Source organism: Engystomops pustulosus, chromosome 11, assembly GCF_040894005.1.
Source record: "Engystomops pustulosus chromosome 11, aEngPut4.maternal, whole genome shotgun sequence".
NCBI lineage: Eukaryota > Metazoa > Chordata > Amphibia > Anura > Leptodactylidae > Engystomops > Engystomops pustulosus.
The window spans coordinates 80231704-80256006 of NC_092421.1; the positions used below are offsets into that span (position 1 = coordinate 80231704).

General features: G+C 50.2%; 1 protein-coding gene across 1 annotated transcript in view; it reads left to right on the forward strand.

Annotated features, from left to right (window-relative positions):
- The window catches only part of STK32C (serine/threonine kinase 32C), a 285927-nt gene that overhangs the window by 251540 nt on the left and 10084 nt on the right, over nucleotides 1–24303 (forward strand). The window contains exons 7-8 of the mRNA XM_072131004.1: nucleotides 19097–19200; nucleotides 21225–21341. Coding sequence (XP_071987105.1) covers nucleotides 19097–19200; nucleotides 21225–21341 — 221 coding nt within the window. The remainder of the gene's footprint in view (nucleotides 1–19096; nucleotides 19201–21224; nucleotides 21342–24303) is intronic.

Below are 24303 nucleotides of genomic sequence, written 5' to 3' on the forward strand. Positions count from 1 at the left end.
AACCTACAAACTCTACCCCCACGTTACCCATTTTAGTGCCCCAACAATTAATGGAGTATCCTCATGCACATGTAATCTTTCCACAGAACCAAAGGAAGGCCCTGTACCTATCATGAAAAAGATAGCCCCCACTTTTCCTCTACACGCTGTTGTGCAGAATGGAGAGGCTATAGGTGGGCCATAGAATATAGACTGTGATTTTTAGCACTCCCATAGACCCAAATAGGGAACAAATCCCACACCGTAAAGGGGTTTTCTCATGAACAAAAGTTAGGCCTTATCCACAGGATAGGGCCTAACTTGCTGATCAGTGCCGAGACCCCCACAGATCACGAAAATGAGGGCTCCATTAGACTAATGGAGCAGACGGCCGTTCTGCTCTATTAATCTCTATCTTTGGATAGGGCTTAACTTTTGTTCATGGGAAAACCCCTTTAAGGACATCTGCACATGGTGTGGATTGTCATGTAGAAAATCCACATCTAATATGTGCGATTTTTATCCGAGTCTTTCATGCAAATTTCATGCATAAATCTGTGAGAACATACAGGAAAGAATGCATCTTCTACATTATTTTTTCTAAATTACATTCACTTTACTCCTACTCTATTACACTGCAAAATCTGTGTGTAAAATCTGCAGGGAATCCGCAATTTGTGCAGATAGCCTTACTACTGACACACTGCTCACCCCTTTGCTCACACCAAACCCCTCTCCTAACACCTCCTGAACCATCTCCTCACACCTGACCCCTCCACTTACACCTCCTGAACCATCTCCTCACACCTATCCCCTCCACTTACACCTCCTGAACCATCTCCTCACACCTGACCCCTCCACTTACACCTCCTGAACCATCTCCTCACACCTGACCCCTCCACTTACACCTCCTGAACCATCTCCTCACACCTGACCCCTCCACTTACACCTCCTGAACCATCTCCTCACACCTGACCCCTCCACTTACACCTCCTGAACCATCTCCTCACACCTGACCCCTCCACTTACACCTCATGAACCATCTCCTCACACCTGACCCCTCCACTTACACCTCCTGAACCATCTCCTCACACCTGACCCCTCCACTTACACCTCCTGAACCATCTCCTCACACCTGACCCCTCCACTTACACCTCCTGAACCATCTCCTCACACCTGACCCCTCCACTTACACCTCCTGAACCATCTCCTCACACCTGACCCCTCCACTTACACCTCCTGAACCATCTCCTCACACCTGACCCCTCCACTTACACCTCCTGAACCATCTCCTCACACCTGACCCCTCCACTTACACCTCCTGAACCATCTCCTCACACCTGACCCCTCCACTTACACCTCCTGAACCATCTCCTCACACCTGACCCCTCCACTTACACCTCCTGAACCATCTCCTCACACCTGACCCCTCCACTTACACCTCCTGAACCATCTCCTCACACCTGACCCCTCCACTTACACCTCCTGAACCATCTCCTCACACCTGACCCCTCCACTTACACCTCCTGAACCATCTCCTCACACCTGACCCCTCTCCTAACACCTCCTGAACCATCTCCTCACACCTGACCCCTATGCTCACACCTCTAACACCTGCCAGCCCTACTGTTCACCCCTTTGCTCACACCTGACCCCTCTCCCACCACCTCCTGACTCATTTAAACCCTCTTTGGTTTTACCTGTCCAGGTGTCATTCATGTGCTGGCTCTTATTCTTAGCTCCGCCCATTACTTCCGGTCCGGACATCTTCTGATTCCCCCGTTCTGCTCCTCCAGGGTTGTAGTTCCCTATTCTCAGTTGACCCAGACTCCGGTGTGGAGGCGGGGCCAGCTGTAAGCACACCACTCTCTCCTCCCCACCAACCACAGCAGGAGCAGCACGATCCTTCCTACTGAGCTCACAGCCTCTGCCTGGCCCTGGTAGCAGTGCAGGGAGTCCTCAGCTCCGTGCTCTTAATATCATAGGATGCTGCCCTGGGACATCCGGGGCCCAGCAAAAAGGATCCAGGGCCCGAGGCTCACCTAGCGGGCACTGGCACAAGCTCCCACTTTGCTCTCGGAGCACAGCACAGGGGTAGGATGAGGCCTGTGCTGCCAGCGCGGGGCTGCTTCCTGCTCCGCACTCCCCTGACCAGCCTGCGCTGTACAGCAGCAGCGTATGATGCAGCGGCCTTAGAGCAGTGTCAGTGTGCTGTGTACACTTGTCGGCCCGGTTCCAATCAGCAGTTATGTAGCACCAGCGCTGCACTGCCTGCCAGTGTGATGCCTCACCTGCGGTCGGCCTGACCAGCCTCAGCCGGCCCCAAATCGGCCCCGGACCTGTTGGCCCACCGGGAACGGCCCCGGTGGGTTCAATAGCCAGTCCGCCCTTGCCTGCTGGTATTCATGCATTCTCACACTCCTTTCCTCTGCAGGGATGAGAGTGGAAAGATTTTGCTTGTACCGTGGGTCCAGGAGAGTGAACACCCAGTAATCGGTGCTGGAATAAATTCTTTGAACGCGAGGGTCACGGGATAGGCAGCCTAGCATGAAATCTGCCATATGCGCCAGAGTACCAACGCGTAAGAATTCACTCCCCTCACTGGCCTGACTGTCCATTTCCTCCTCCTCCAACTCCTCCAACTCCTCTTCTTCTGCCCATACACGCTGAACAGTGAAGGACTCAACAATGGTCCCCTCTTGTGTCTCGCCAACATTCTCCTCCTCTTCCTCCTCATCCTCCTCCACCTCCACCTCCTCCGATATGCGCTGAGAAACAGACCTGAGGGTGCTTTGGCTATCAACAAGGGAATATTCTTCCCCCGTCTCTTGTGACGAGCGCAAAGCTTCCGACTTCATGCTGACCAGAGAGTTTTTCAACAGGCCAAGCAGCGGGATGGTGAGGCTGATGATGGCGGCATCGCCACTGACCATCTGTGTTGACTCCTCAAAGTTACTCAGCACCTGACAGATATCAGACATCCACGTCCACTCCTCATTGTAGACTTGAGGAAGCTGACTGACCTGACTACCAGTTCTGGTGGAAGTTGACATCTGGCAGTCTACAATCGCTCTGCGCTGCTGGTAAACTCTGGATAACATGGTCAGTGTTGAATTCCACCTCGTGGGCACGTCGCACAACAGTCGGTGAGCGGGCAGTTGGAGGCGGCGCTGCGCTGCCCTGAGAGTGGCAGCATCTGGGCTGGACTTCCTGAAATGCGCACAGATGCGGCGCACCTTCGTGAGCAAATCAGACAGATTGGGGTATGTCTTGAGGAAACGCTGCACTATCAGATTTAACACATGGGCCAGGCATGGCACATGTGTCAGTCTGCCGAGTTGCAGAGCCGCCACCAGGTTACGGCCGTTGTCACACACAACCATTCCCGGCTTGAGGTTCAGCGGTGCCAGCCACAGATCAGTCTGCGCCGTGATGCCCTGTAATAGCTCTTGGGCGGTGTGCCTTTTGTCGCCTAGGCTCAGCAGTTTGAGCACCGCCTGCTGTCGCTTAGCGACGGCACTGCTGCTGTGCCTAGAGCTACCGACTGATGGCGCCGTGCCCACGGATGGTAGTTCGGAGGAGGAGGTGGAGGAGGGGTGGGAGGAGGAGGAGGCATAGTAGGCCTGAAACACCTGGACCGAGGTAGGCCCCGCAATCCTCGGCGTCGGCAGTATATGAGCAGCCCCAGGGTCAGACTCGGTCCCAGCCTCCACCAAGTTAACCCAATGTGCCGTCAGCGATATATAGTGGCCCTGCCCGGCAGCACTCGTCCACGTGTCCGTGGTCAGGTGGACCTTGTCAGAAACGGCGTTGGTCAGGGCACGGATGATGTTGTCTGACACGTGCTGGTGCAGGGCTGGGACGGCACATCGGGAAAAGTAGTGGCGGCTGGGGACCGAATACCGAGGGGCGGCCGCCGCCATGAGGTTGCGAAAGGCCTCGGTCTCTACTAGCCTATAGGGCAGCATCTCCAGGCTAAGCAATCTGGAGATGTGCACATTAAGGGCTTGGGCGTGCGGGTGGGTTGCACTATATTTGCGTTTCCGCTCCAGCGTCTGGGGTATGGAGAGCTGAACGCTGGTGGATGCTGTGGAGGATCGTGGAGGCGACGATGGGGTTTTTGTGCCAGGGTCCTGGGCAGGGGGCTGACTAGCAGCTGACACAGGGGAAGGAGCAGTGGTGTGCACGGCCGGAGGTGAACGGGCTTGTTGCCACTGAGTGGGGTGCTTAGCATTCATATGCCTGCGCATACTGGTGGTAGTTAAGCTAGTAGTGGTGGAACCCCTGCTGAGCCTGGTTTGGCAAATGTTGCACACCACAGTCCGTCGGTCATCCGGTGTTTCCTTAAAGAACCTCCACACTTCTGAAGATCTAGCCCTCGCCGCAAGAGCCCTCACCACGGGAGCTTCACTAGTTGACAGTGGCGCTGATGCACCAGCTCTGGCCCTGCCTCTCCGTCTGGCCCCACCACTGCCTCTTCCAACCTGTTCAGGTCGAGGACTCTCCTCCGTCTCAGAAGCACTGTGTTCACCCGGCCTCTCAACCCAGCTTGGGTCTGTCACCTCATCATCCTCCGATCCCTCAGTCTGCTCCCCCCTCGGACTTCCTGCCCTGACAACAACTTCCCCACTGTCTGACAACCGTGTCTCCTCATCGTCGGACACCTCTTTACACACTTCCACTACGTCAAGAAGGTCATCATCACCCACAGACTGTGACTGGTGGAAAACCTGGGCATCGGAAAATTGCTCAGCAGCAACCGGACAAGTGGTTTGTGACTGTGGGAAGGGTCCAGAAAACAGTTCCTCAGAGTATGCCGGTTCAAATGCCAAATTTTCCTGGGAGGGGGCAGACTGGGGGGGAGGAGGCTGAGGTGCAGGAGCTGGAGGAGTGGGGATTTCGGTGACATGGGTGGACTGCGTGGAAGACTGACTGGTGGTGGACAAATTGCTCGAAGCATTGTCAGCAATCCACGACATCACCTGTTCGCACTGTTCTGGCCTCAACAGTGCTCTACCACGAGTCCCAGTAACTTCAGACATGAACCTAGGGAGTGTAGCTCTGCGGCGTTCCCCTGCTCCCTCATCAGCAGGTGGTGTCTCACCCCGCCCAGGACCACGGCCTCTGACCCCTGCAGTAGTTGGACGCCCACGTCCCCGCCCTCGTCCTCTACCCCTAGCCCTCGGGTTAAACATTTTTAAAATGAGAGTTATAACTTTTTTTTTTTTTTTACTTCTTTTTGGTTTTTTTTGTGTTTTTTTGTGTTTTTTTTTTTTTTTTTGTGTTTTTAAAACCAAACAATCCTATCCTATTGCTATGGCTATTTTCTAGCCAAGTATCAAAGGAAGCACACTACTATGCCAGATGAGATGACACTGAGTTATTGCCTAATAGAAATCCAACCCCTACTGAATTTTGCCACTTCGGCCTTTGCTATGGATATGTGCGCCACTAAGCGCAGAACACAGCGGTCGCAAGTCTCACTACAAATTGCTCAGAATTGGCAAGTACATGCACTGCAGAAACTACAGCCACCAGCAGATCAACCAGAAATCAAATATATAGAACGCTACTGTAGGCTTCAAGAAGCTGTTTGTATTCTCCTATGGCTATTTTCTAGCCAAGTATCAAAGGAAGCACACTACTATGCCAGATGAGATGACACTGAGTTATTGCCTAATAGAAATCCAACCCCTACTGAATTTTGCCACTTCGGCCTTTGCTATGGATATGTGCGCCACTAAGCGCAGAACACAGCGGTCGCAAGTCTCACTACAAATTGCTCAGAATTGGCAAGTACATGCACTGCAGAAACTACAGCCACCAGCAGATCAACCAGAAATCAAATATATAGAACGCTACTGTAGGCTTCAAGAAGCTGTTTGTATTCTCCTATGGCTATTTTCTAGCCAAGTATCAAAGGAAGCACACTACTATGCCAGATGAGATGACACCGAGTTATTGCCTAATAGAAATCCAACCCCTACTGAATTTTGCCACTTCGGCCTTTGCTATGGATATGTGCGCCACTAAGCGCAGAACACAGCGGTCGCAAGTCTCACTACAAATTGCTCAGAATTGGCAAGTACATGCACTGCAGAAACTAAAGCCACCAGCAGATCAACCAGAAATCAAATATATAGAACGCTACTGTAGGCTTCAAGAAGCTGTTTGTATTCTCCTATGGCTATTTTCTAGCCAAGTATCAAAGGAAGCACACTACTATGCCAGATGAGATGACACTGAGTTATTGCCTAATAGAAATCCAACCCCTACTGAATTTTGCCACTTCGGCCTTTGCTATGGATATGTGCGCCACTAAGCGCAGAACACAGCGGTCGCAAGTCTCACTACAAATTGCTCAGAATTGGCAAGTACATGCACTGCAGAAAGTACAGCCACCAGCAGATCAACCAGAAATCAAATATATAGAACGCTACTGTAGGCTTCAAGAAGCTGTTTGTATTCTCCTATGGCTATTTTCTAGCCAAGTATCAAAGGAAGCACACTACTATGCCAGATGAGATGACACCGAGTTATTGCCTAATAGAAATCCAACCCCTACTGAATTTTCCCACTTCGGCCTTTGCTATGGATATGTGCGCCACTAAGCGCAGAACACAGCGGTCGCAAGTCTCACTACAAATTGCTCAGAATTGGCAAGTACATGCACTGCAGAAACTACAGCCACCAGCAGATCAACCAGAAATCAAATATATAGAACGCTACTGTAGGCTTCAAGAAGCTGTTTGTATTCTCCTATGGCTATTTTCTAGCCAAGTATCAAAGGAAGCACACTACTATGCCAGATGAGATGACACTGAGTTATTGCCTAATAGAAATCCAACCCCTACTGAATTTTGCCACTTCGGCCTTTGCTATGGATATGTGCGCCACTAAGCGCAGAACACAGCGGTCGCAAGTCTCACTACAAATTGCTCAGAATTGGCAAGTACATGCACTGCAGAAACTACAGCCACCAGCAGATCAACCAGAAATCAAATATATAGAACGCTACTGTAGGCTTCAAGAAGCTGTTTGTATTCTCCTATGGCTATTTTCTAGCCAAGTATCAAAGGAAGCACACTACTATGCCAGATGAGATGACACCGAGTTATTGCCTAATAGAAATCCAACCCCTACTGAATTTTCCCACTTCGGCCTTTGCTATGGATATGTGCGCCACTAAGCGCAGAACACAGCGGTCGCAAGTCTCACTACAAATTGCTCAGAATTGGCAAGTACATGCACTGCAGAAACTACAGCCACCAGCAGATCAACCAGAAATCAAATATATAGAACGCTACTGTAGGCTTCAAGAAGCTGTTTGTATTCTCCTATGGCTATTTTCTAGCCAAGTATCAAAGGAAGCACACTACTATGCCAGATGAGATGACACTGAGTTATTGCCTAATAGAAATCCAACCCCTACTGAATTTTCCCACTTCGGTCTTTGCTATGGATATGTGTGCCACTAAGAGCTAAACACAACGGTAGCAAGTCCCCCTGCTAATTCCTCACAAAATGGTAAAAGATGCAAATTAAAATAAAAAAAGTAGAATTGTTATTGTAGCCCTAAGAAGGGCTGTTGGGTTCTTTGAGAATCACTCCTGCCTAACAGTAAGCTAATAGAACACCCTAACGCTTTCCCTGACCAGCAGCAGCTCTCTCCCTAGCGGCATCCAGAGACAGAATGATCCGAGCAGCGCGGCCAGCGGCTAGTCTATCCCAGGGTCACCTGATCTGGCCAGCCAACCACTGCTATCGACGTGTAAGGGTACCACGTCATGCTGGGTGGAGTGCAGAGTCTCCTGGCTTGTGATTGGCTCTGTTTCTGGCCGCCAAAAAGCAAAACGGCGGGAGCTGCCATTTTCTCGAGCGGGCGAAGTATTCGTCCGAGTAACGAGCAGTTTCGAGTACCCTAATGCTCGACCGAGCATCAAGCTCGGACGAGCATGTTCGCTCATCTCTAATCAGGAAAGGTTCTCATCCAGGATCTCTCTGTACTTGGCCACATTCATCTTTCCCTCCATTACACCTGGCGGTCGTATCCCCCCCCCCCCCAATAGCTTGATGCTGCCCCCCATTTGTCACTGCTGGGATTCTATTTAGCAAGTGATGAGCGACGCCGGGCTTTCTCTTCTCTTAGAATTAAAACCAGAAAGTTCAATCTTCATCGCACCAGAGCAGAGAATCTTATTCCTTATAGTATGGATCCTGCACTTAGAAGCTTCCCGATTCTGCCATAAAGCCCCAACTGCTGGAGGCCGCAGTGATAGGTGACTCCCATCTCCTTCCTGCATCTCTGGAGCTCAGCCATATGGTCCTAGGGTTCTTCTTTACCTCTCACCAAGGCTATTCTCCAGCGATTGCTTAGTTTGCTGTACTCTGTGCTCTTAGGAACCTTGAGTGCTGCAGAAATTCTTTTGTAACCTTAGCCAGAACTGTGCCTTGCCACATTTCTGTCTCTGAGCTCCTTGGGCAGTTCCTTAGACCTTATGATTCTCATGTGCTGTGACATGCACTGTGAGCTGTGAGGTCTTATATAGACAGGTGTGCACCTTTCCTAATCAAGTTTAATCAGTTTAACATAGCTGGACTCCAATGAAGTAGCCAAAACATCTCAAGGAAGATCAGAAGGAAATGGACAGCATGTAAGTTACATATGAGAGTCACAGCAAAGGGGCTAAATACTTATCACCAGGTGATATTTCAGTTTTTCTTGTTTAATAAATCTGCAAAAATATCTACATTTCTGTGGTGTCAAAGTGCACATTACTGGGGGTGGGGGGGGGGGGTAGAGGGCACATTACTGGGGAAGCAGAGGGCACATTACTGGGGGGGCAGAGGGCACATTACTGGGGGCGGGGTGCATATTACTGGGGGTGGGGGGGCAGAGGGCACATTACTGGGGGGGCAGAGGGCACATTACTGGGGGCGGGGTGCGAATTACTGGGGGTGGGGGGGCAGAGGGCACATTACTGGGGGCGGGGTGCATATTACTGGGGGTGAGGTACACAATAATGAGCAAAAAAAAACGTTTTTGATCTTACCAATTGGCTGCAAAAAATCAAAGAGTGAAAAATGTAAAGGGGTTGTAATTAGAGATGAGCGAACATGCTCGTCCGAGCTTGATGCTCGGTCGAGCATTAGGGTACTCGAAACTGCTCGTTACTCGGACGAATACTTCGCCCGCTCGAGAAAATGGCAGCTCCCGCCGTTTTGCTTTTTGGCGGCCAGAAACAGAGCCAATCACAAGCCAGGAGACTCTGCACTCCACCCAGCATGACGTGGTACCCTTACACGTCGATAGCAGTGGTTGGCTGGCCAGATCAGGTGACCCTGGGATAGACTAGCCGCTGGCCGCGCTGCTCGGATCATTCTGTCTCTGGATGCCGCTAGGGAGAGAGCTGCTGCTGCTCAGGGAAAGCGTTAGGGTGTTCTATTAGCTTACTGTTAGGCAGGAGTGATTCTCAAAGAACCCAACAGCCCTTCTTAGGGCTACAATAACGTTCTACTTTTTTTATTTTAATTTGCATCTTTTACCATTTTGTGAGGAATTAGCAGGGGGACTTGCTACCGTTGTGTTTAGCTCTTAGTGGCACACATATCCATAGCAAAGACCGAAGTGGGAAAATTCAGTAGGGGTTGGATTTCTATTAGGCAATAACTCAGTGTCATCTCATCTGGCATAGTAGTGTGCTTCCTTTGATACTTGGCTAGAAAATAGCCATAGGAGAATACAAATAGCTTCTTGAAGCCTACAGTAGCGTTCTATATATTTGATTTCTGGTTGATCTGCTGGTGGCTTTAGTTTCTGCAGTGCATGTACTTGCCAATTCTGAGCAATTTGTAGTGAGACTTGCGACCGCTGTGTTCTGCGCTTAGTGGCGCACATATCCATAGCAAAGGCTGAAGTGGCAAAATTCAGTAGGGGTTGGATTTCTATTAGGCAATAACTCAGTGTCATCTCATCTGGCATAGTAGTGTGCTTCCTTTGATACTTGGCTAGAAAATAGCCATAGGAGAATACAAACAGCTTCTTGAAGCCTACAGTAGCGTTCTATATATTTGATTTCTGGTTGATCTGCTGGTGGCTTTAGTTTCTGCAGTGCATGTACTTGCCAATTCTGAGCAATTTGTAGTGAGACTTGCGACCGCTGTGTTCTGCGCTTAGTGGCGCACATATCCATAGCAAAGGCTGAAGTGGCAAAATTCAGTAGGGGTTGGATTTCTATTAGGCAATAACTCAGTGTCATCTCATCTGGCATAGTAGTGTGCTTCCTTTGATACTTGGCTAGAAAATAGCCATAGGAGAATACAAATAGCTTCTTGAAGCCTACAGTAGCGTTCTATATATTTGATTTCTGGTTGATCTGCTGGTGGCTGTACTTTCTGCAGTGCATGTACTTGCCAATTCTGAGCAATTTGTAGTGAGACTTGCGACCGCTGTGTTCTGCGCTTAGTGGCGCACATATCCATAGCAAAGGCCGAAGTGGGAAAATTCAGTAGGGGTTGGATTTCTATTAGGCACTAACTCAGTGTCATCTCATCTGGCATAGTAGTGTGCTTCCTTTGATACTTGGCTAGAAAATAGCCATAGGAGAATACAAACAGCTTCTTGAAGCCTACAGTAGCGTTCTATATATTTGATTTCTGGTTGATCTGCTGGTGGCTTTAGTTTCTGCAGTGCATGTACTTGCCAATTCTGAGCAATTTGTAGTGAGACTTGCGACCGCTGTGTTCTGCGCTTAGTGGCGCACATATCCATAGCAAAGGCTGAAGTGGCAAAATTCAGTAGGGGTTGGATTTCTATTAGGCAATAACTCAGTGTCATCTCATCTGGCATAGTAGTGTGCTTCCTTTGATACTTGGCTAGAAAATAGCCATAGGAGAATACAAACAGCTTCTTGAAGCCTACAGTAGCGTTCTATATATTTGATTTCTGGTTGATCTGCTGGTGGCTTTAGTTTCTGCAGTGCATGTACTTGCCAATTCTGAGCAATTTGTAGTGAGACTTGCGACCGCTGTGTTCTGCGCTTAGTGGCGCACATATCCATAGCAAAGGCTGAAGTGGCAAAATTCAGTAGGGGTTGGATTTCTATTAGGCACTAACTCAGTGTCATCTCATCTGGCATAGTAGTGTGCTTCCTTTGATACTTGGCTAGAAAATAGCCATAGGAGAATACAAATAGCTTCTTGAAGCCTACAGTAGCGTTCTATATATTTGATTTCTGGTTGATCTGCTGGTGGCTTTAGTTTCTGCAGTGCATGTACTTGCCAATTCTGAGCAATTTGTAGTGAGACTTGCGACCGCTGTGTTCTGCGCTTAGTGGCGCACATATCCATAGCAAAGGCTGAAGTGGCAAAATTCAGTAGGGGTTGGATTTCTATTAGGCACTAACTCAGTGTCATCTCATCTGGCATAGTAGTGTGCTTCCTTTGATACTTGGCTAGAAAATAGCCATAGGAGAATACAAACAGCTTCTTGAAGCCTACAGTAGCGTTCTATATATTTGATTTCTGGTTGATCTGCTGGTGGCTGTAGTTTCTGCAGTGCATGTACTTGCCAATTCTGAGCAATTTGTAGTGAGACTTGCGACCGCTGTGTTCTGCGCTTAGTGGCGCACATATCCATAGCAAAGGCTGAAGTGGGAAAATTCAGTAGGGGTTGGATTTCTATTAGGCAATAACTCAGTGTCATCTCATCTGGCATAGTAGTGTGCTTCCTTTGATACTTGGCTAGAAAATAGCCATAGGAGAATACAAACAGCTTCTTGAAGCCTACAGTAGCGTTCTATATATTTGATTTCTGGTTGATCTGCTGGTGGCTTTAGTTTCTGCAGTGCATGTACTTGCCAATTCTGAGCAATTTGTAGTGAGACTTGCGACCGCTGTGTTCTGCGCTTAGTGGCGCACATATCCATAGCAAAGGCTGAAGTGGCAAAATTCAGTAGGGGTTGGATTTCTATTAGGCAATAACTCAGTGTCATCTCATCTGGCATAGTAGTGTGCTTCCTTTGATACTTGGCTAGAAAATAGCCATAGGAGAATACAAACAGCTTCTTGAAGCCTACAGTAGCGTTCTATATATTTGATTTCTGGTTGATCTGCTGGTGGCTTTAGTTTCTGCAGTGCATGTACTTGCCAATTCTGAGCAATTTGTAGTGAGACTTGCGACCGCTGTGTTCTGCGCTTAGTGGCGCACATATCCATAGCAAAGGCTGAAGTGGCAAAATTCAGTAGGGGTTGGATTTCTATTAGGCACTAACTCAGTGTCATCTCATCTGGCATAGTAGTGTGCTTCCTTTGATACTTGGCTAGAAAATAGCCATAGGAGAATACAAATAGCTTCTTGAAGCCTACAGTAGCGTTCTATATATTTGATTTCTGGTTGATCTGCTGGTGGCTGTAGTTTCTGCAGTGCATGTACTTGCCAATTCTGAGCAATTTGTAGTGAGACTTGCGACCGCTGTGTTCTGCGCTTAGTGGCGCACATATCCATAGCAAAGGCTGAAGTGGGAAAATTCAGTAGGGGTTGGATTTCTATTAGGCACTAACTCAGTGTCATCTCATCTGGCATAGTAGTGTGCTTCCTTTGATACTTGGCTAGAAAATAGCCATAGCAATAGGATAGGATTGTTTGGTTCTAAAAACTCAAAAAAAAACAAAAAACACAAAAAAAAACAAAAAACACAAAAAAACACAAAAAAAACAAAAAAAAGTAAAAAAAAAAAAAAAGTTATAACTCTCATTTTAAAAATGTTTAACCCCAGGGCTAGGGGTAGAGGACGAGGGCGGGGACGTGGGCGTCCAACTACTGCAGGGGTCAGAGGCCGTGGTCCTGGGCGGGGTGAGACACCACCTGCTGATGAGGGAGCAGGGGAACGCCGCAGAGCTACACTCCCTAGGTTCATGTCTGAAGTTACTGGGACTCGTGGTAGAGCACTGTTGAGGCCAGAACAGTGCGAACAGGTGATGTCGTGGATTGCTGACAATGCTTCGAGCAATTTGTCCACCACCAGTCAGTCTTCCACGCAGTCCACCCATGTCACCGAAATCCCCACTCCTCCAGCTCCTGCACCTCAGCCTCCTCCCCCCCAGTCTGCCCCCTCCCAGGAAAATTTGCCATTTGAACCGGCATACTCTGAGGAACTGTTTTCTGGACCCTTCCCACAGTCACAAACCACTTGTCCGGTTGCTGCTGAGCAATTTTCCGATGCCCAGATTTTCCACCAGTCACAGTCTGTGGGTGATGATGACCTTCTTGACGTAGTGGAAGTGTGTAAAGAGGTGTCCGACGATGAGGAGACACGGTTGTCAGACAGTGGGGAAGTTGTTGTCAGGGCAGGAAGTCCGAGGGGGGAGCAGACTGAGGGATCGGAGGATGATGAGGTGACAGACCCAAGCTGGGTTGAGAGGCCGGGTGAACACAGTGCTTCTGAGACGGAGGAGAGTCCTCGACCTGAACAGGTTGGAAGAGGCAGTGGTGGGGCCAGACGGAGAGGCAGGGCCAGAGCTGGTGCATCAGCGCCACTGTCAACTAGTGAAGCTCCCGTGGTGAGGGCTCTTGCGGCGAGGGCTAGATCTTCAGAAGTGTGGAGGTTCTTTAAGGAAACACCGGATGACCGACGGACTGTGGTGTGCAACATTTGCCAAACCAGGCTCAGCAGGGGTTCCACCACTACTAGCTTAACTACCACCAGTATGCGCAGGCATATGAATGCTAAGCACCCCACTCAGTGGCAACAAGCCCGTTCACCTCCGGCCGTGCACACCACTGCTCCTTCCCCTGTGTCAGCTGCTAGTCAGCCCCCTGCCCAGGACCCTGGCCCAAAAACCCCATCGTCGCCTCCACGATCCTCCACAGCATCCACCAGCGTTCAGCTCTCCATACCCCAGACGCTGGAGCGGAAACGCAAATATAGTGCAACCCACCCGCACGCCCAAGCCCTTAATGTGCACATCTCCAGATTGCTTAGCCTGGAGATGCTGCCCTATAGGCTAGTAGAGACCGAGGCCTTTCGCAACCTCATGGCGGCGGCCGCCCCTCGGTATTCGGTCCCCAGCCGCCACTACTTTTCCCGATGTGCCGTCCCAGCCCTGCACCAGCACGTGTCAGACAACATCATCCGTGCCCTGACCAACGCCGTTTCTGACAAGGTCCACCTGACCACGGACACGTGGACGAGTGCTGCCGGGCAGGGCCACTATATATCGCTGACGGCACATTGGGTTAACTTGGTGGAGGCTGGGACCGAGACTGACCCTGGGGCTGCTCATATACTGCCGACGCCGAGGATTGCGGGGCCTACCTCGGTCCAGGTGTTTCAGGCCTACTATGCCTCCTCCTCCTCCCACCCCTCCTCCACCTCCTCCTCCGAACTACCATCCGTGGGCACGGCGCCATCAGTCGGTAGCTCTAGGCACAGCAGCAGTGCCGTCGCTAAGCGACAGCAGGCGGTGCTCAAACTGCTGAGCCTAGGCGACAAAAGGCACACCGCCCAAGAGCTATTACAGGGCATCACGGCGCAGACTGATCTGTGGCTGGCACCGCTGAACCTCAAGCCGGGAATGGTTGTGTGTGACAACGGCCGTAACCTGGTGGCGGCTCTGCAACTCGGCAGACTGACACATGTGCCATGCCTGGCCCATGTGTTAAATCTGATAGTGCAGCGTTTCCTCAAGACATACCCCAATCTGTCTGATTTGCTCACGAAGGTGCGCCGCATCTGTGCGCATTTCAGGAAGTCCAGCCCAGATGCTGCCACTCTCAGGGCAGCGCAGCGCCGCCTCCAACTGCCCGCTCACCGACTGTTGTGCGACGTGCCCACGAGGTGGAATTCAACACTGACCATGTTATCCAGAGTTTACCAGCAGCGCAGAGCGATTGTAGACTGCCAGATGTCAACTTCCACCAGAACTGGTAGTCAGGTCAGTCAGCTTCCTCAAGTCTACAATGAGGAGTGGACGTGGATGTCTGATATCTGTCAGGTGCTGAGTAACTTTGAGGAGTCAACACAGATGGTCAGTGGCGATGCCGCCATCATCAGCCTCACCATCCCGCTGCTTGGCCTGTTGAAAAACTCTCTGGTCAGCATGAAGTCGGAAGCTTTGCGCTCGTCACAAGAGACGGGGGAAGAATATTCCCTTGTTGATAGCCAAAGCACCCTGAGGTCTGTTTCTCAGCGCATATCGGAGGAGGTGGAGGTGGAGGAGGATGAGGAGGAAGAGGAGGAGAATGTTGGCGAGACACAAGAGGGGACCATTGTTGAGTCCTTCACTGTTCAGCGTGTATGGGCAGAAGAAGAGGAGTTGGAGGAGTTGGAGGAGGAGGAAATGGACAGTCAGGCCAGTGAGGGGAGTGAATTCTTACGCGTTGGTACTCTGGCGCATATGGCAGATTTCATGCTAGGCTGCCTATCCCGTGACCCTCGCGTTCAAAGAATTTATTCCAGCACCGATTACTGGGTGTTCACTCTCCTGGACCCACGGTACAAGCAAAATCTTGCCACTCTCATCCCTGCAGAGGAAAGGAGTGTGAGAATGCATGAATACCAGCAGGCCCTGGTGCACAAGCTGAAACAGTATTTCCCTTCTGACAGCGCTAGCGGCAGAGTGCGTAGTTCTGCGGGACAAGTAGCGAGGGAGAGTAGGCGAGCAGGCAGCTTGTCCAGCACTGGCAAGGGTACGCTTTACAAGGCTTTTGCCAGCTTTATGTCACCCCAGCAAGACACTGTCACCTGTCCCCAGTCTCGGCAGAGTAGGGCTGATCTTTACAGAAAGATGGTGAGGGAGTACGTAGCTGACCATACCATCGTCCTAAATGATCACACAGCTCCCTACAACTACTGGGTTTCAAAGCTGGACATGTGGCACGAACTGGCGCTGTACGCCTTGGAGGTTCTTGCCTGCCCTGCCGCTAGCGTCTTGTCCGAGCGGGTTTTCAGTGCAGCTGGTGGCATCATCACCGATAAGCGTACACGCCTGTCGACTGACAGCGCTGACAGGCTGACGCTTATTAAAATGAATAAAGGCTGGATTTCTCAGAATTTCCAATCTCCACCAGGTGAAGGAAGCTCAACCTGAATAATTGATCCACTCCTCCTCCTCCTCCTCATTTTCCTCCTTCTCCTCCTCTTTGTACAGTAAAGCAGAGGAAAATGGCTATTTTTTGACAGGGCCCACTGGCTCTTGCTATACTTCATGCATTTAATTTTTCTGGAGGGCCACCTACCCGGTCCTCTGTTTGAAACAATTTTTGTGAGTGCCACATACAGGCACTCAATCTATTCCATTTTTCTGGAGGGCCACCTACCCGGTCCTCTGGTTTGAACAATTTTTGGGACTGCCACATACAGGCACTCAATCTATTCCATTTTACTGGAGGGCCACCTACCTGCTCCTCTGGTTTGAAGAATTTTTGGGACTGCCACATACAGGCACTCAATCTATTCCATTTTACTGGAGGGCCACCTACCTGCTCCTCTGGTTTGAAGAATTTTTGGGACTGCCACATACAGGCACTCAATCTATTCCATTTTACTGGAGGGCCACCTACCTGCTCCTCTGGTTTGAACAATTTTTGGGACTGCCACATACAGGCACTCAATCTATTCCATTTTACTGGAGGGCCACCTACCTGCTCCTCTGGTTTGAAGAATTTTTGGGACTGCCACATACAGGCACTCAATCTATTCCATTTTACTGGAGGGCCACCTACCTGCTCCTCTGGTTTGAAAAATGTTTGGGACTGCCACATACAGGCACTATCCAAATTAAATTGTCTCCATAGCAGCCTCCACACGTTGTCTCCATTGCTACCTCCAAAAGTCGTCCATATAGCTGCCTCCATACATCGTCCCTTTATCAAACGAGGTGTGTCAGGCAGAAATTTGGGTTGTTTTCATGGATTCCACATCAAAGTTGTTAACTTTGTCGCCACCCTGCTGTGTTATCCACAAAATATACTGGCAAACTTTTACCATTTAGGGATATTATTTCAGCGCTTCTTGCGCATCTGTTTACATTCCCCTCACCCGGCATATCCTAAACTTATAAGAACGCTACTACACTTGATCTTATACAAAAGGTTCTTAGAAGTGCTGTTTGGGGAGTAGCCTAGAGACAGGGGCTTGGATTGGCGAAAGCTCGCCTGGCAGCGGAACGCCAGCTCCATGCGCATCATGCGCTTCTTGCGCATCTGTTTACATTCCCCTAACCCGCCATATCCCAAACTTATAAGAACGCTACTACACTTAACTTGGTGCAGGCTGGGACCGAGTCTGACCCTGGGGCTGGTCATATACTGCCGACGCAGAGAATTGCGGGGCCTACCTCGGTCCAGGTCTCAAAGGCCTACTATACCTCCTCCCACCCCTCCTCCACCTCCTCCTCCTCCGAATTACCATCCGTGGGCATGGCGCCATCAGTCGGTAGCTCTAGGCACAGCAGCAGTGCCGTCGCTAAGCGACAGCAGGCGGTGCTGAAACTGCTGAGCCTAGGCGATAAAAGGCACACCGCCCAAGAGCTATTACAGGGCATTCCACATCAAAGTTGTTAACTTTGTCGCCACCCTGCTGTGTAATCCACAAAATATACTTGCAAACTTTTACCATTTAGGGATATTATTTCAGCGCTTCTTGCGCATCTGTTTACATTCCCCTCACCCGCCATATCCTAAACTTATAAGAACGCTACTACACTTGATCTTATACAAAAGTGCTGTTTGGGGAGTAGCCTAGAGACAGGGGCTTGGATTTGCGAAAGCTCGCCTGGCAGCGGAGCGCCAGCTCCATGCGCATCATGCGCTTCTTGCGCATCTGTTTACATTCCCCTCACCCGGCATATCCTAAACTTATAAGAACGCTACTACACTTGATCTTATACAAAAGTGCTGTTTGGGGAGTAGCCTAGAGACAGGGGCTTGGATTGGCGAAAGCTCGTCTGGCAGCGGAGCGCCAGCTCCATGCCAAGATCCAACTAACATAGTTTTAACTGCAGCACCTTTAATCTACTACTAGTTCACTGCCTCCATACATGGTCCCCTTATCAAACGAGCTGTGTCAGGCAGAATTTTGGGTTGTTTTCATGGCTTCCATGTTAACTTTGTCGCCACCCTGCTGTGTAATCCACAAAATATACTGGCAAACTTTTATCATGTACCGATATTATTTGAGCACTTCTTGCTCACCTCCTTTGGTTCCTCTCTGCCACCCATTGGTTTGAAGCCTGAGTCCATTTAGGGTATGTCGCCATGACACTCTCTAGCCTGCTGCCGCTGCCTCTGCATGCCGTCCCCTATAGTGTCAGGGTCAATTATTGGATGTTTTAGATGCTATCTAGCTTCATTCTGTCACTCTGTCATGGCCATGCTGTTGCCCATAATTTTGGCATAATGGTGCGTTTAAGCAGCCTCAGAGGCATCCATGCATGCTGCCCCTGCTGTTTCCTGTCCATTTCCGTGGTGTTTCCATCCTTTTCTGAGGTTCCCAGGTGTTTGGCCAAGCTTCCCTGTGCAGAGCCTTGGTCCCCTTGAAAAATGCTCGAGTCTCCCATTGACTTCAATGGGGTTCGTTATTCGAGACGAGCACTCGAGCATCGGGAAAAGTTCGTCTCGAATAACGAGTACCCGAGCATTTTAGTGTTCGCTCATCTCTAGTTGTAATACTTTCTGTACCCACTGCAAAAAAGAGGGGGGGGGGGGCAGATCATACTCCATAATATGGTGCAAAGATTTGGCAGGGAAAGAGACCCTGCTTACCCCTCTGGATGTGGCAGAGGGGGGCGCCGTTCTATAGTTCACCTCAGGCAGCAGAGAATTTAGGTTCACCCCTTCCCATTAGCCAACTGGAGAAGTATCTTTCCTTCATGGTCCCTTACATATAGATCTATGGTAGTGAAGCTCACTCATAGAAACACAGCGCAGCTCCCTGTATAATGGCAGAGCAAGGTACTGCAGCTCAGCAACAATGCAAGTTATAAACCATTGATAGTTGATCCATGGGAAATGACCCCCAACTTCCACAGCGGAGCCGGGCGAATTAAAATTCAAATGTAAATGTTTCCTGAAGTAACATAATTTGATGGAATAACCTGGTATTTCTCTCCATCTCAGCCCCAGAGATTTTCCAGTCCTTTCTCAATGGCGGCACCGGTTACTCCTTTGAGGTTGATTGGTGGTCGTTAGGGGTCATGGCGTTCGAGCTCCTCAGGGGTTGGGTAAGTAAATGTTTCATTAGTCAACTTGTTGCATTTCAGTTCCCCTTTGCCGCTGCTTCTGGGTCGTCTTTTCAGGACGGATTGGTTGAATTTGCCAGGAATGTTACTGAAATTTTTACAAATTTGGGACGATTGACAAATATCACCTATAAGGACACTGAGAATTACACAAATATATTTGAATGTTCCCAATCATGGACTTCAATTACATATTGAAAGAGTAAGGGGCTCCCTAGAGCGACGGAAATCCAGCAGTGACCCATAGAACAGGTCAACGCAGACAAACATCAAGCGACATGTAGGACGACAAAGGGGCTCATTTACTAAGGGCTCCGTGGCCGCACTTTCGTAGGGTTTCCCAAATTTTTCTGTTTTGGGTTTCTATAGAATGACTGCAGGCAGAGAACTACAAAACTGTGAGGAATTGATACAGAAAGTATTCAAACAACAACATTTACTTGCTGAAATGAGGAAACCCCTTTAAATCTTCCATCATTGTACTGTGGTCTATGAACGGGATGCATGCTCCCCACCGCACCTGGTGGGGCGCACACTCCCCATCACACCCGGCAGGGCGCACACTCCCCATCGCACTCGGCAGGGCGCACACTCCCCATCGCACTCGGCAGGGCGCACACTCCCCATCGCACTCGGCAGGGCGCACACTCCCCATCGCACTCGGCAGGGCGCACATTCCCCATGGCACTCGGCAGGGCGCACACTCCCCATCGCACTCGGCAGGGCACACACTCCCCATCGCATTCGGCGGGGCACACACTCCCCATGGCACTCGGCAGGGCGCACATTCCCCATGGCACTCGGCAGGGCACACACTCCCCTTCGCACCTGGCAGGGCGCACACTCCCCATCGCACCTGGCAGGGCACACACTCCCCATAGCACCTGGCAGGGTGCACATTCCCCATCGCACCCGGCAGGGCGCACACTCCCCATCGCACCCGGCAGGGCGCACACTCCCCATCGCACTCGGCAGGGCGCACAATCCCCATCGCACTCGGCGGGGGCACACTACCCATCGCACTCGGCGGGGCGCACACTCCCCATCGCACCCGACAGGGCGCACACTCCCCATCGCACCCGGCATGGCGCACACTCCCCATCGCACCCCGCATGGCACACACTCCCCATCGCACTCGGCAGGGCGCACACTCCCCATCGGACCCGGCAGGGGGAACACTCCCCATCACACCCGGCAGGGCGCACACTCCCCATCGCACCCGGCAGGGTGCACACTCCCCATCGCTTTCGGCAGGGCGCACACTCCCCATCACACTCGGCAGGGCGCACACTCCCCATCGGACCCGGCAGGGGGAACACTCCCCATCACACCCGGCAGGGCGCACACTCCACATTGCTTTCGGCAGGGCGCACACTCCCCATTGCTTTCGGCAGGGCGCACACTCCCCATCGGACCCGGCAGGGGGAACACTCCCCATCACACCCGGCAGGGCGCACACTCCCCATCGCTTTCGGCAGGGCGCACACTCCCCAACGCTTTCGGCAGGGCGCACATTCCCCATGGCACTCGGCAGGGCGCACACTCCCCATGGCATTCGGCAGGACGCACACTCCCCATCACACCCGGCAGGAGGAACACTCCCCATCGCACTCGGCAGGGCGCACACTCCCCATCGCACTCGGCAGGGCGCACACTCCCCATCGCACTCGGCAGGGCGCACACTCCCCATCGCACTCGGCAGGGCGCACACTCCCCATGGCACTCGGCAGGATGCACACTCCCCATCGCACTCGGCAGGGCGCACACTCCCCATGGCAATCGGCAGGGCGCACACTCCCCATCGCGCTCGGCACGGTGCACATTCCCCATGGCACTCGGCAGGTCGCACACTCCCCATCGCACTCGGCAGGGCGCACACTCCCCATGGCACTCGGCAGGGCGCACACTCCCCATCGCGCTCGGCACGGCGCACATTCATTAGATCTTGGCAGATTTCATGAACAACAGACTAAGTAATTTTTTATCATATTCTTATTTTTCCATAGCGGCCGTATGACATCCATTCCAGCAATCCAGTGGAGACTCTCGTCCAGTTATTTAGCACAATCACGGTCCAATACTCATCCGTCTGGTCAAAGGATATGATTGCACTTCTGCGGAAGGTAAAATATGCTACACATAACATATGATGGGGGATTGCTTAGCAGCAGACTGCGCCATTCTCTGTGTAGTGGCTGAGTCGAGGTACTGCAGCTCAGTTCCCATTAAAATGAATGCGAGATAATTTGCAGTAACCTGGCCTGACCACGACACAGAGAATGACGCTGTTTACTTGCTTTTCCATTCTATCATCTGCTATGACTAGTGATCTGTGGGGGTGCTGGAACCCCCCCCCCCCCACCCAATCTGATATTGAGTTTCTGTTCTATTGACCCCTCGTGAATATCGGTCGCACTGATACATGTAATTACTCATCATGTAATATTGCTACATGTGTCTCTCTGCAGCTACAGTAATAGTTATATCGCATCCATGGGCTGTAATTTCTCAACCATCTGAAAATCTTTAGAGGGCGGAGGACATTGAGGCGCGGCGTAGCCTGGAGTCATTTCGAGGCGACTTCCATTAATAAAGTGTACACTTCAGGCTCTGCTTGAAAACCGAGACTCCTGTGAAATTGGGTCTAAAAGCGAGAAATAACCAGTTCTGTAATATGTGATAGAAGCATGAAATACGGGATTTTGGCAGCTGTGACGCTTTCTGCCGACTTCAAACAAGAGAAAAGTAGAATTTGTTCTTGCGAAACGTAAAGTGCTTTGCTTGTAGATGTGGAAGGAGAATGTTTTAAAGGGGTTTTCCATATCTATATCCTCTACTAACCAGCTCTCCCTAGAACATAACTCCTGACCGCCCTGGATTGAGGGGTTCAGTTTGGGCTTTGTGGATCCTTCACACAGTCCTGGGCCTCAGTGCAATGTAATAGTGATGCAAGGAGCCGACGGCTTTCTGCTCTACCATTAACCTGTGCAGAGGAATGGATCAAAGATGAAGGCTACAAAACATTAGGGGGGGGGGTTATAGATGTGGGTGCTACAGGAAAGCATAAGATAGGGGAGAGGACTGGAGAAAAGAGGCATCTAAAAGAAAAATAAAAGGGGCTTTACAAGGGGGGGGGATGGGGCATTATACAATGTATTGAGCAGAGGAGGAGGCGTGATGCAAGATGGGGACCAGTAAGAGGGGCAATGTTATATTTTTGGGTGCACTAGGGGGTGAAGTTATGGGAGATTCACAGATGGGGTAGATTTTCTGCTCCTATTGGTGCCACTTCACACAGCGGATCAGCACCAGCGCCCCCTACTGTGCGACTATTAGTATAATTTAGGACTGGAAAACCCCTTTAAATCAGTAACAAATGTCTATAATAAGTGCAGATAACATGCAGAAACACGGCAGCTCATCAGCGCCATCTAATGGTGCGCAGGAAAACAGCAGAAGAAAAGCAGCAATGACTCCATATTCCATGTGTGCGGGAGGTGGCTGCGGATTCTGCTGCGGATTCTGCTGTGGATTCTGCTGCGGAGCTACTGTGCCTGCAGCTCGTCTTCTAACAAATCTGCTTGGGATAAGAATATGATTTTGACTCATTGCAGCCTGGAAAATAGACTTGAAATAATTCAAGTTGCAGTTAAAGGGATCATCCAGGATTCAAAAAACCCATCTGTTCACATCCCCACAGTATAGTAATGTAGCTCAGCCCCAAACACTTAAAGGAAATCTACCATCAAAATCATGCATGATAAACCTCATAGATCTAGGCAGAAGGGCTCTGGGGGTGTTACCAGTGCCCCTCTGTGCTGTAGCATCAGTGTGGCTGATTCAATAGGGGAGATTTATCAGACGTGTCTGAAAGCAGAACTGTTCCAGTTGCCCATGGGAACCAATCAGAGCTCAGCTTTCATTTCCCCACAGATGATTTATAAAGTTAAAACTGAGCTCTGATTGGTTTCCATGGGCAACTCAAAAAGTTTTACCTCAGACACAACTAAAAAAAATCCCTCCCAATCTCTCCTTCTGCCTGATGTAATCTCAAAGCAGCATGGGAGGGGGAAGTGCTCCTGCCCAGTGTAACAGCTTGTGAATCTGCAGCACAGAGGGGTTCTGATAACACCCCCAGGAGCCCTTCTACCTGGATCTATGAGTAAGTTTCCCAGATGGATTCTGATTATAAATTTCCTTTAAAGGGGTTTTCTCATGAAGACAAGATTCTTATATGTATTCAGGATAACAAAATATCACGTTCTCCAATTCACTGTTATTAACAAAAATCCAGAATGTCACAGATCTACGTCCAACCTGTCTGATTACAATTTGGTTGTCCTTGGACACGACCGTAGATGTTGTGACTATGGTGGACGGATTCCTCTGCATTGCAGGGGGAGGGGCAGAGAGCGCTACAGACACTACTGGTACCTACTGGTTCAGCGGCTGCTACACTGTTCTCAGCCGCAGAGGACACAGCAGCAGCTGCTCTACAGACAACATAACCTCTGGATCCCAGGGGAGGGAAGACATAGCAGTGCTGACTGTGTTTTATTGATTAGGTGAGGTAGCAGTGCGTGTTATTAGCCCAAATTTAATAAGTGTTTGCGCCAGTTTTCTGTCTGACTTTTCACTAGAAAGAACATGGAAACTGCCTGTACATTTAATACACAGTACACAGGACACTGCACATAGTACAGACTGCACTGATTTGGATAAATGTGTCTCCGTGTGTAATATACATCTCATTGATCTCATCATCATCAGACATATCGCAGAGCTGTGTATGTTATGGCTGAGATATAGCAGAGCTAAGTGTGTCATTATGTGTAATATCTCATCATCTCTCATCTCTGATCTGTCTCATCGCTTTCTATGTGTCAGATACAAGTACAATGTCAGAAGGTAAATGAAAGTGTAGATAAACCCTGGACCCTGATAATCTAAGCACATTGTCAGCACACAGCATCTCATAGCACAGAGGGATCATGAAGTGTCTGCTCAGAGAGTCCCCACTCACAGCACAGAGGGATCATGAAGTGTCTGCTCAGAGAGTCCCCGCTCACAGCACAGAGGGATCAT